The sequence below is a fragment of the Nycticebus coucang genome, chromosome 5 (genome assembly GCF_027406575.1).
Source record: "Nycticebus coucang isolate mNycCou1 chromosome 5, mNycCou1.pri, whole genome shotgun sequence".
Taxonomy (NCBI): Eukaryota; Metazoa; Chordata; class Mammalia; order Primates; family Lorisidae; genus Nycticebus; species Nycticebus coucang.
Window position 1 is genome coordinate 39594851 of NC_069784.1, and position 12075 is coordinate 39606925.

At 49.0% G+C, this 12075-nt stretch overlaps 1 protein-coding gene across 3 annotated transcripts; it reads left to right on the forward strand.

The window, feature by feature from the left end:
- Positions 1 to 2202: 2202 nt before the first annotated feature.
- Positions 2203 to 8732, forward strand: LOC128585722 (glutathione S-transferase Mu 1). Of its 3 annotated transcripts, none has more exons than XM_053590919.1 (8): positions 2203 to 2628; positions 2731 to 2806; positions 3223 to 3287; positions 3561 to 3642; positions 3748 to 3848; positions 5847 to 5942; positions 6029 to 6139; positions 8259 to 8732. In XM_053590919.1, the coding sequence occupies exons 1-8, from the start codon at positions 2566 to 2568 to the stop codon at positions 8346 to 8348; spliced, it is 684 nt and encodes a 227-aa protein (XP_053446894.1). In that variant the 5' UTR covers positions 2203 to 2565; the 3' UTR covers positions 8349 to 8732. The 3 variants fall into 3 exon arrangements, with proteins under 3 accessions (XP_053446894.1, XP_053446895.1, XP_053446896.1); XM_053590920.1 differs by having other exon boundaries at positions 2207 to 2495; XM_053590921.1 differs by having other exon boundaries at positions 2208 to 2505.
- The last annotated feature ends 3343 nt before the right edge of the window (positions 8733 to 12075 follow it).

Below are 12075 nucleotides of genomic sequence, written 5' to 3' on the forward strand. Positions count from 1 at the left end.
CAGGATCCCAATACTGAACCTTGACTTCGTACCAATAAAATGTTTCTGATGAGGCCATTACAAGGTCAACAGAAAAGGGCTAATATTGGGCTATTCTGACTGCCATAGTTGTTTGCTTTCCAGATCGCCAGATATTTAAAAATACCATCCCACCAGGAAATCATGTTTTCTTAGCAAAGATACACAGAAGCTTCTTAAATGAGGACTATACAGATACCCCGGAAGAATTTCCCGGAGGGATAATTGATTTCCTCTGTCTTACAGGCTATAGTTCTCACAGTGGTAATAAGACAAGATACGTGTACATGCTGCAAAAACTGGCAGAATTGAAGGGAGAAGTAGTTCTATAATAACAACAGTAACTGGCGGTCAAAAATGGAAGGAACAACCAGACAGAAAAGAAATGGTGAACTTGAACAACACAGTGAACCAGCTAGAACTCATAGACATACGCAGAAAAGTCTATCTCACAAGAACAGCATACACGTTCTTCTCAAGGACACTTTTCAGTTTCCCTTACCCCTGCTGCTCACGACTGCCTCACGCAGACCCATGTCATTCCTCAGGATGATTCTCTTCACACTGTAGCCCCCGGTTCTGACAGCCCTCTGGTCTAGTCCTTCCCCTCCTGCAGAATCGTGCTTCCCTTGAAGAAGTCACCTGTGCCCTGGGCCCCATCTTCCCACCTCCTCAGAGTCCTGGCCTGCGTGTGGATTGCTTCTGTCTGCTGCACTCAACTTCTTTTTTTTTTTTTTTTTGTGATTTTTGGCCGGGGCTGGGTTTGAACCCACCACCTCCGGCATGTGGGACTGGCGCCCTACTCCTTGAGCCACAGGCGCCGCCCTGCACTCAACTTCTTTCCCCTCCCACTGCATCTCAGTGGGTAAACACAGTAAAATGTGTCTTGGGTTTTCAAGGCTCTCGCCTGCGGTTCCCACCTGACTTCTAGTCTTAGGCAGCTAAACCACAATCTTGGTTTGTTTTCTTTTCAGCAACTGCTTTTGCAATAAAGAAATGGATAAATGGGCCAGGTGCAGTGGCTTCTGCCTATAACCCTAGCACTCTGGGAGGCTGAGGGGGGTGGATTCCCCTAGGTCACAGGTTTGAGATCAGCCTGAGCAACTGCGAGACCTCGTCTCTAAAAAATAGCTGGGCGTTGTGGCAGGCACCTGTAGTTCCAGCTACCAGGGAGGCTGAGGCAAGAGAATCACTTGAGCCCAAGAGTTTGAGGTTGCTGTGAGCTGTGACGCCACAGCACTCTACCCAGGGTGACAGAGGGAGACTGTTTCGAAAAATACGTATACATATATACATATGTATATATATGGGGGTATAAATATATGTATATAGATTTTTTTCTCAATTAGATCTGGACATTTTATCTTGCCTATCTCAAGATGTTTAAAACTCAGAATGACAGGGCAGTGCCTGTGGCTCAGTGAGTAAGGCACTGGCCCCATATATGGAGGGTGGCGGGTTCAAACCCGGCCTGGCCAAACTGCAACAACAAGTCCCAGCTACTAGGGAGGCTGAGGGAAGAGAATTACCTAAGCCCAAAAGTTGGAGGTTGCTGTGAGCTGTGATGCCACAGCACTCTACGGAGGGTGACAAAGTGAGACTCTGTCTCTAAATAAAAGAAAGAAAAAAAAACTCAGAATGACAAACTTACAATGTATAGTGAGAAATACAACTATTCAGAAGTCCAGGTACTTGTGTGCATGGTGCCATCGCCTCCCTGGGGGCAACCCTGCGTGGGAACACACCTTGACACAGAGGCGGCCTCCTGAACCTGGACCCTGGTCTCAGAGCCCAGTCTAAACGGGCCGCGAACATCTCAACAGAGACTGAGCCCTGCCACCACCGTGTGTAGTCTCCCAGGTCCCCAACTTAGCAGAGATGAGCAAACCACCAGGTTTCCATGACTTAGTAGGGATGAAGGGATGATCTTCGGTCAGGGGCATCACTCTCTGTCCAGACCCTGGCAGCCTGAGCCTCCCAGAGTCGGGGGGAACTCGGCAGCCACTAGAAGACGGAGCAACGCCAGGAGGGGAGGAGAAGGGAGAAGAGCTTTGCCGTTTTAGCACCTGGCTTTTCTCCCAAGTGCACTGCCAGCGCCCTGCCACAGAGCAGAGGTGGGGGTGGGGTGGTAGTGGCGCCGGGTAGGGAGGCGAACCCTGCTCGGCTTCTGGGAGCCCACACCTCACTCTCTGAACCCTGGGGGCTGGCGTGCTGTAGCCATTCAACTCTTTTCTGCCACCAAGGCTCCGGCGCCCTGCCCCACCCACAACCCCGTCCCGGCCTCCTGCGTCTGCGCATCTCGGGAGACTAGTCGGAAGTTACGACAATTAAGACCCGTGGAGCGGAGCTGGGCGCGAAGGGCTCGCCCTCCCGGGCGCCGGGAGAAAATTACAGCCCAGCTCCGCTGAGGACTGTCCACCGAGTCCACAGCACCCTGCACCATGCCGATGACACTGGGTTACTGGGACATCCGCGGAGTGAGCGAGGGTCCGCTTGGGCAGCGGCACTGGGGCGCAGAGGCCGAGCAGCTGGGCACCGGTTCTGGGGATGGTGGCTCCTCAGGGTGGGGGAACCGCTGTCCGTCCCTCTCTCAAGGGCCTGCGCATGCCGGTGGGGTACTGCTGAGTGTGGGTGTACCGTGGGGGCTCGCGTGGCGCCCGTAAGGCCATGAATCGGGGACCCTCCATCTCTGACCTGGGCCATCTCTCCCAGCTGGCTCACGCCATCCGCCTGCTCCTGGAATACACAGACTCCAGCTATGAGGAGAAGATTTACACCATGGGGGACGGTATGGCAACCTCTAGTCTGGACCTTGGTCCAAGCGTGCTGAGTTGACACCAGGCAGCCCAGGACACGGCTACCTGTGCTCCCTGTGCACCTGCTGGAGCTGCAGCCTGGCCTTCCCTAAAGCCCTTTGTGGGGACAGTCAGGTCTTATGTCAGGGCTCTGGGAGGGGATTGCTGGTGTAGGTGGTTGGCTGGGTTGTCCCTTAGAATTTGTCCGTGGAAGCCTTAGTGGTACAGAGTCCAGAGCCCTTACAAGCATTCTACAGCCCCCATCCCCCACCCTTGGAATGGGGGACAAGTGGTCAGATTCTAGATTCACCTGTCTGAGGGGGTTTTGCCTCTGATTCCTTGAGAGGGTCCCCCAAAAGGAGAGTTGGACTCTGGGGAAGTTTGTTTTCACTCATCTTCTCCACCACAGCTCCTGACTATGACAGAAGCCAGTGGCTGAAGGAAAAATTCAAGCTGGGCCTGGATTTTCCCAATGTAGGTGCAGAGGAAGGGAGGGTTTGGGGGAAGGTGAAGGTGTCACTATGTCCCCAGGTGAAACCTGGGTTTCAGACCAGGTGCGTTGTCCTCCATTACTCTCATCCCTGGTCACTACTCGGCCTTTCCATGATGTCCTGTTCCCAGGTCACTCATGCCTTTGACAGTATTCTGACAGGGCCTGCCATGGGCAGGTGTCACGCTGTCCCTGCTTAAGGGAAAGGATGCTGGGGAGCCTGGTGTCCCACATGACCTCCCTGGTTGCCCATGCAGCTGCCGTACTTGATTGATGGGGCTCACAAGATCACCCAGAGCAATGCCATCCTGCGCTACATTGCCCGCAAGCACAAGCTGTGTGAGTGGGGCTGGCTGCAGGCTGGGTTGGGGGGGCAGTGACCATCCCCCCCAGGCTTGTCCTGGGTGAGATGCTGAGGGGGGGTTTCTGTTGCGTGGGTGCTAGGTGGAGAGACAGAAGAGGAGATGATTCGTGTGGACATTTTAGAGAACCAAGCTATGGACATCTCTAATCAGTTGGCCACAGTGTGCTACAGCCCTGACTTTGTGAGTGCCAGTGTTTGTGGGCTGAGCCAGGAATCATTTGAATCCTGGATTCAAAAGGAGCTGGGATTCTTATATTCATATTTTCTCTGGTTCTATTCATAGTTTGAACTTCTGATTTCCACTGATCCTCCAGGGCAGTGGTTCTCAACCTTCCTAATGCCACGGCCCTTTAATACAGTTTCTGTGGGTCGTGACCCACAAATTGAGAACCACTGCTCCAGGCGGTTCTTATACTGTAACAGAGTGACTCTCTTAACACGGAACTATATCTAATGAAAACTTAAAATCAGTCCCTACCAATCTTAGGAAGTCCCAGGATTGAAATTTATCTCCTAGGCAATAAAGTTGTAAGTTCAAAATTCTTTCTACCTGGCTCAGCGCCCATAGCACAGTGGTTATGGCTCCAGCCACATACACTGAGGCTATGGGTTCAAACCTGGCCCGGGCCAGCTAAACAACAATGACAACTGCAACAAAAGAAAAAAAATAGCTGGGTGTTGTGGCAGGCGCCTATAGTCCCAGCTACTTGGGAGGCTGAGGCAAGAGAATTGCTCAAGTCCAAGAGTTTGAGGTTGCTGTGAGCTGTGATGCCAGGGCATTCTACCAAGGGTGACATAGTGAGACTGTGTTTCAAAAAACAAACAAACGAAAAACAAGGTTCTTTCTACTTCTGCCCTCTGTACCAGAAGCCTCCTCTCCCAGGTATTTCACATCATCTGTGTACTCCTGGAATGGATGCAAAGTATGAGAAAAACAAATTCAAGATGGGAGAATGAAATAGCACCTGTGATTGTAGTCTTCTGGCCTACTCTTTTTCTAGGGTTTCCTTTTTTTTTTGAGACAGAGTCTCGCTTTGTCCCCTCGGTAGAGTGCTGTGGAGTCACAGCTCACAGCAACCTGAAATTCTTGTTTAGCAGGCCCGGGCTGGGTTCAAACCCGCCTGCCCTGGTGTACGTGGCCGGCACCCTAACCACTGAGCTGTGGGCCCTAAGCCTCTAGTGCTGCTTCTTTATTTTCTTTTTTTGTAGAGACAGAGTCTCACTTTATGGCCCTCGGTAGAGTGCCGTGGCCTCACACAGCTCACAGCAACCTCCAACTAACTCCTGGGCTTAAGCGATTCTCCTGCCTCAGCCTCCCGAGTAGCTGGGACTACAGGCGCCCGCCACAACGCCCGGCCATTTTTTGGTTGCAGTTTGGCCGGGGCCGGGTTTGAACCCGCCACCCTCAGTATATGGGGCTGGCGCCTTACCGACTGAGCCACAGGCGCCGCCCTATTTATTTTCTTTTTTATTAAGTCATAAACACATCGATCACGTGTACATTAATGCATTTATGGGGTACAATGTGCTGATTTTATATACAATTTGGAATGCTTATATTGAACTAGTTAATATATCCTTCACCTCATTTCCTTAATTACTGTTAAGACATTTATACTCTATACTTAATAGATTAGACTTGTACCCTTGCAATATGCACCATAGTTGCAGTCCCGCCATTTACCCTCTTAGTGCTGCTTCTTGACACAAGGATCAATACATTTTCCTAAAAGAGGCATCAGATGACCTTGTGCCTCTCCCTTCTTCTCAAAACGAAATTTTCTTCATCTTTCAAAAACTATTGAAATGTTCACTGCATTCTTCTGGAATGCAACTTCTTTCCCTGAGCTCTTTTCATTCTTTACTGTTGTCATTCTGACTCACATCTCAGTCCATAGCCTGCCAGGTGCTCAGAGGACTGACCCAGAGGAGCTTGTTTAGAGATCAGTGGTGCCAGACTCAGGGACAGTTTAATCTGTTCTGCTTTCCCATGATCTCAGACACGGTCTGCTCCCAGTAGGAGCTGATGTATTAATGGAAGCCTGGGCACTGACTTCCAATGTGGGGAAGATGGTTGCTCACATGTGGCCACTGGGGTTCACATACAGCCCTGGGGAGTCCTCTTCCTGTGCCTGGGGTGCTGGTGTCTGAGGGTGGTGACAGCTGTTCTCTGCCTCAGGAGAAACTGAAGCCTGACTACTTGGAGGGCCTCCCTGAAAAGATGAAGCACTTCTCACAGTTTCTGGGAAAGCAGCCATGGTTTGTTGGGGACAAGGTAAAGGGGCAGGCAATGGGGAATGAGAGTTGTCATACTTCCTGTGTCCCAGAGCTTCCAGCGCCCTCACCCTTGGCCTTCTGCAGATCACCTTTGTGGATTTCCTCGCTTACGATGTCCTTGACCTGCACCGTGTATTTGAGCCCAAGTGCCTGGATGCGTTCCCTAACCTGAAGGACTTCATGGCCCATTTTGAGGTGATGCTCCCTGTCCTTCTCCTCATTGATGGGATTATCCTTTCCCTTCCCTGATTTTTTTTTTTTTTTAGTCCTGGGGCTAAAGAAAGTGTAATTGTATTTATTGAATGCTGGCTTCACACCAGGACCTGTGCTCAGCATGTTATTAAATACTTTAATAGTGTCAAATTTGAACATTATAACATTCCCACAAGGTCAATAGAATTATCACTTCCATTTTACAGATAAGGAAACTGGGAGTGAGAGGGTAAGTCTTTGGCTTAAGGTCCCAGAGGCTATGCGGGCTCCCTTTCAGCCTTTGGCCTCCAGGGGCAGCAGTCCGGGCCCTTCCCTTTTTATGTCAAAGAGAAAAGCTTTGGGCCCTGGTCCAGCCTGTGATTCTCAGCCCAGGACACTATGGGAGAGGCAGAACATTTCAGGAGTGTGCATGTGACTGGCATTTGTAGGGGTGACACAGGTAGAACTGAGGTCCAGTACCCAAGACACAGACAATATTCATACCTCATGTCCAGAAAGCTTTGCTGCCATTGGATCCTCACCTGGGGAGGACTGAGATGCCACCAGTGCCGTAGTCGGTGCTGGATTTGAGTGCATATGGGGGTGCTCCTGTTGAGGAAGTTTTTTTTTTTTAAGTACTTTTTTTTGGCCAGGGCTGGGTTTGAACCCACCACCTCTGGCATATGGGACCGGCGCCCTACCCGCTGAGCCACAGGCACCGCCCCTGTTGAGGGAGTTTATCTTGAAGTGTCCTCTTCCCTCCAGTATCCCAAGTGTGCTCTGAGGGTGGTGCGATTATTTTAACCTGTATTCACTGCTGTTGTCTGTACAAGACAGGGTGTCAGGCTCAGTGGAGATGCACAGATGACACACTTCCATCTGGAAGTGAGTGCAGGGGGAGCTGCTGGTACACCTGGCTGTGAGGTACAAGTGGTACCAGCTGGGTTCTTCTTGGGGCAAATCACTGGTCACCTGTAGTCAACTTCTTTGAGATGTACAAATCCTACTTTAGGACAGACTTGGGAATCAAAGCATTAGTTCATCAGGTCATTCAATGTTTTCCTTTCCCCTCCACTCAGGAGAGCTGCTGTCTCAGCTGGTTCTCATCAGCTCTGGTTCTGGCCAGGCTGAGCGGCCTTGGGAATTATGCAAGAGTTAGTGGGAGGAGAGAGGAGGGGAGAACAGCTGAGGGCTGCAGCCTGTGGCCTGCCTGAGCCTGGCCCTTTGGGTACACGGAGCCTTGGATCTCCTTGAACCTTTAGAAATTATCTAGGTACTTTGTCCTGGTGGAATCGTACACAGCACACCTGAGTGCCATCTGGCCTGGTTGGCTGTAGCAGGATTGTAGGTGAGGTAGGTTGGGGCACAGTGAGATTGGACTCAGATACAGGTGGAGAGTTGTAGCATTTCTGCTTACGAGGAATGATTCAGCCTGGCCCGGCCTTCCTTTTGCTGGCCCATGGCCCTTCTCCACTTTCATTCCGGTTTTGCTGAGTCACTGGGTGAGATCTGGGCTCCCTTGCAGGCTGCACTGGCCTGTTCTGAGCCCCTTTGTACTGCTGGAGGTCCCTCCCCTGTATGCAAACCCAGGCAAGCCGAGATCCTCCCTGTGACAAAGGAGAGTGTTTGTGCAGACAGGGAGTGACAGGACCTCATTTGGGGGAGTGGGAGAAGAGAGGAATTTGGCAGAAATCCCACAACTGGAGGGAGAAAGAGCCAGGATGCTTGCCATCCCTGTCCCATTACCAGCTGTGTGAGCCTGAGGAAGGTGCTGAAGCTCTGTGGCCCTGAGTTTCCCTTCTGATAACTGGTGATAGGAGAACTGACCTGGCAGGTAGCTGGGGGGGATTTCCTAAGCCTACATTGCAATATCTGGTGGATACAGAGCACTCAGCACAGTAGTGTCTCTGTTAGTGTAGCTGTTACTCAGAGCTGCCACAGGACAGACGGGGAGAGGGCAGGTAGCCGAGCTGGGACCCTAGGAGACTGGTGATGCTTCTGCACCTGAGCCCATGAGGGAAGACTGCGGTGGGGGCCCTGCAGTGCTGTGCCTGTCGTGGGGCTGCTGCAGCCATCATGGGCAGCAGATCCTGAGCTCTGGCTTCATTTCCCTCCCTCTCAGGGCCTGAAGAAGATCTCTGCCTACATGAAGTCCAGCCGCTACCGCCCAAAGCCTCTGTACACAAAGATGGCCGTCTGGGGCAATAAGTAGGGCCTTGTGAAGCCAGGAGGAGCGAGGAGCCTGTCCTCAGCCTGCTGCCTGGGGCCCTGGAGAACAGTGGCCTCTGCACCTCATTTCAACCTTCTCCTTCCTCTGCCCCCACTTCATTCCTTTCTATCTCCAAGACCTCACTGGTGCTCTCACTTCCCATGTCCTGTCCCATCCAGGCCATTTCAATCTCAGCTCTCCACTTTCCTCCAGCAGTGTCCCCTCCCACCTTTACCCTTCCCTGCACTAAAGCCCACCTGATGTCCTTCCGGTCAGTGTTGTCCCATCAGGGCATGGGGTCAGCAGTGCCTGGTGTGCAGGCCCTGCTTCCCAGTGTGGTCCCAGCACTAGGCCTTCCTGATCCCCAGTAAAGCCTCCTCCGCCTTGGCTCAGTGTCTTGTCTTATTTCTTGCTGGCTACCAGACTGTCCAACCATCACTGCTACTTCCAAGGGGCTGACTGGACATCCGGACAGTGGCTGGGATCATAGGCATTCTGGAGGGTGAAGGAAGGTGCTTGAGAGTTCTTGCTTCGGTTTCTGAGGGCCTTAGAGCAGGACACCCCATGAGGCTCTCGATGGAAAGGACATCTCTTTATGAGCCCTGCGTCTTGTTCATTCATCCAGCATTGCTGAGTGCTTTTGTAGTTATGTGCAGCCATGAGTCTCAGTGAACAGGGACCCAAAGGGGGTGATATTCCCAGCAGAGAGAAAAGGATCTCTTTGTCCTCCACACTGTAGGACTCTATTACATCTGCTAGGTCTCTGGTGCACAGTCTCTACTGAGTTTTCAGATGCTCTCTCCAGGCTTGCTGCACAGCTGTCATCAGGGTCACCTTTCTGGGTTGACTCTGGTTTAGACTGTCATCTTGCTGGAGACCTGTGTGATAAACATCTTTGGTCCTTCTATGAGTGGAAATGTGTTTATTTTGGTATATACTTACTTAATATTCTGGCTGGGTGTGAGGTCTAGGAGGAAGACCTTCAAAAATTCTCATGGATACACCCCTTCCTTTCCAGAAGTGAGCATTTCACTTTTGAGAAGTGAACATGTACAGCCCTTTGCTTTTTTCTCTTAAGAATTTTTTTTTTCTTGGTCATTCTTAGATGTCTGTCTCCAAAGCCTGTGTGTAGATGTCCAGGCTGATCTTTTCCTGCTTCTCACCTTCTAGGAACGTTCTAAGTGTATAGGCTTCCTCCACCCTGATTCAGCAGTCACATTTCTTCCTCTGCATTGTATCCTCTTGAAGTATTTTAAATCACACTGTGGAGTGAGCTACTCTGGAGGAAGGCCTTATAGCTCAGCGGTTCCCAAACTGTGTTACCAGAAATAGTTGCTGAGTTGTAGGTCAGATATTCAGGCAGGGCTCTGCTGGGAGAAATTAGTGCAAATCAACAAAAGTCTCTTATCCTAAAACTACATATTAAAAAAAGCCAGCCCACTAAAAATGGGTCTCGACTTGAACAGACATTTCCCCAACTTGAATATTCAAATGCTTAATATTCAATAAGCATATGAAAGGTGCTTAAAATCCTTGTACAGCAGAGGAGTTATGAACACCATAAGAAACTGCTATGTACCCACTAGTATTGCTAACATTGAAAAGACTGACAATTGTTGAAGTTATGGAGTAACCAGAGTTCTCATACTTTGCTGGTGGGACAACTACTTTGGAATACTGGCAATATCAACTAGGGCTAAACATAACATCTACTTATCACCCAGAACCCCCATCCAATAGGAATGATTGCTAGTGTATTCCAAAGATCACATACAATGATTTGGAACGCAGCTTTACTTTAAATAGCCAATAACTGACAATAATCCATATTACATGAATAGAAGGATGGGCAAATAAACTGTGGTTTATGAACATAATTCTAGTATTCATAGAAGAGAAGAGTAAACTATAATGAGCATAAATGTGCTGATGCTACAGACATCAACATGAGTGAGCCTCTTAGACATAACGCTGAGGGAAGGGATCCAGACAGGGAAGAGGACATGGTGTATTATATCATCTCATGTCCATGAACATCCAGAACAAGGGAAATGACTCCATGTGTTAGTGGCCATATGTTGAATGGTGAACTTGGTGGGGCTGAAAGGTTGCTTATAGAATGGACCTGTGGAATGCAACAAATCTTCACTATGTTGATCTGGATGGTGATTTCCTAAGAGTATACTAGTGAAAAAGCCATAGCAGGGTATGCTTAAGATCTCCGCACTTTACTGAATGGAAGTTACACTTCAGTGAACAGTATGCATATAAAACGTTATGTTATATCCCTGCACTCTGGAAGGCTGAGGTGGCTGGATTGAGCTTAGGAGTTTGAGACAGCCTGATCAAGAGGGAGACCCCGTCTCTAAAAAAAATAGCCAGAAATTGTGGCAGGTGCTTGTAATCCCAGCTACTTGGGAGGCTGAGGCCAGAGAATCACTTGAGCCAAAGACTTTTGAGTTTGCTATGCGCTATGAGGCCAAAGCACTCTACCAAAGGTGACAAGTGAGACTCTGTCACACACACACACACACACACACACACACACACACACACAAAAAAAGTATGTTATATGTTATCCTGCTTGTGTTTGCTTTTCCCCATAGGATGTCAAAGCCATGACATCATGCCCTTTTGTCTCTTTCTGGTCGTGATGGTGCAGGTGTTATAAAACCCAGAACCACACTGGAACATAGCACGTGCTGAATGAATTGCCATTAAGCAAATTATGTTCTAACTTAGTAGTGTCTTTTCAAATTCTCTCAATTTTTGTTCATGCCTACATCTTTTGGTAGGCCCGATTGGTGTGTACGTACAGTTTTTTGCAGTTTTGGCCAGGGCTGGGTTTGAACCCGCCACCTCTGGCATATGGGGCCGGCACCCTACTCCTTTGAGCCACAGGTACCGCCCAAGTGTGTACATACATTTTAAGTTCACAGTTTTTGTCTTTGACATTTCACTTAATAATCTATACATGTTGGCACTCCACATGCGTGCCTGTTTCTAATATTTAATGGCTATCTGCCATTCCTTTTGTAAATAAATTGCAGTTTGCCCAGTCATTGTCTCGGTGTTGGGGCTGTGGACTTTTCTAATTTATTTTTCTTGTTTACAGCTGTATGATCATCTTTAAACTGTTTCCCTCATTTTGTTTACTTTATTTGGGCAGATAGTGTAAGGCAAAGAATAAGTGTGGTTTCATGGTGGTGTAACATTACTTCCGTGCTCTCCAAAGGAAAAAAAAAAACGAATCTGTGGTGTTGCTGGCAGGGTACCTGGATCTTTCTGTGCCACTTTAGGCATTTTGGGGGGTTATATTCATAGTTTCACCTTATGATATTTTTACAAATTATAGTACAATGTTGACATTTTTCTGCATTTCCCTTTTCTGTTTATTGGTTGTGCATGCTTCTGCCTGATGAATCACTGTCTATGAATATTTCTATTGATGACTATCTCTATGTGAGACTCTCTGTTTACCCATTCTCTACCTGTACTTGGTCAATTGCTAGAGAAAGGTTGCAGGATGAGCTGGTGGCAGTCAAAGGCTTTTTCCCTATAAGTACAATGTAATTAATTGTGATTCTGTTCTAGGTTTCCTATATCATAACATGATGGTTGATCTCATGTGTCAAGTTGACTGGTCTAAAGGATGCCCAGAAAGCTGATAAAGCATTACTTGTGGTTGTGTCTGTGAGGGTGTTTCCAGGAATGATCAGCATTTGAATTA

Excerpts from the sequence above, each read along its gene's own strand:
- LOC128585722 (XM_053590919.1), top strand. The coding sequence starts at position 2,566 with ATGGTGGCTCCTCAGGGTGGGGGAACCGCTGTCCGTCCCTCTCTCAAG. Across the intron at positions 2,629-2,730 it reads TCAAGGGCCTGCGCATGCCG|CTGGCTCACGCCATCCGCCT; the intron begins GTGGGGTACTGC and ends CATCTCTCCCAG. Across the intron at positions 2,807-3,222 it reads GATTTACACCATGGGGGACG|CTCCTGACTATGACAGAAGC; the intron begins GTATGGCAACCT and ends TCTCCACCACAG.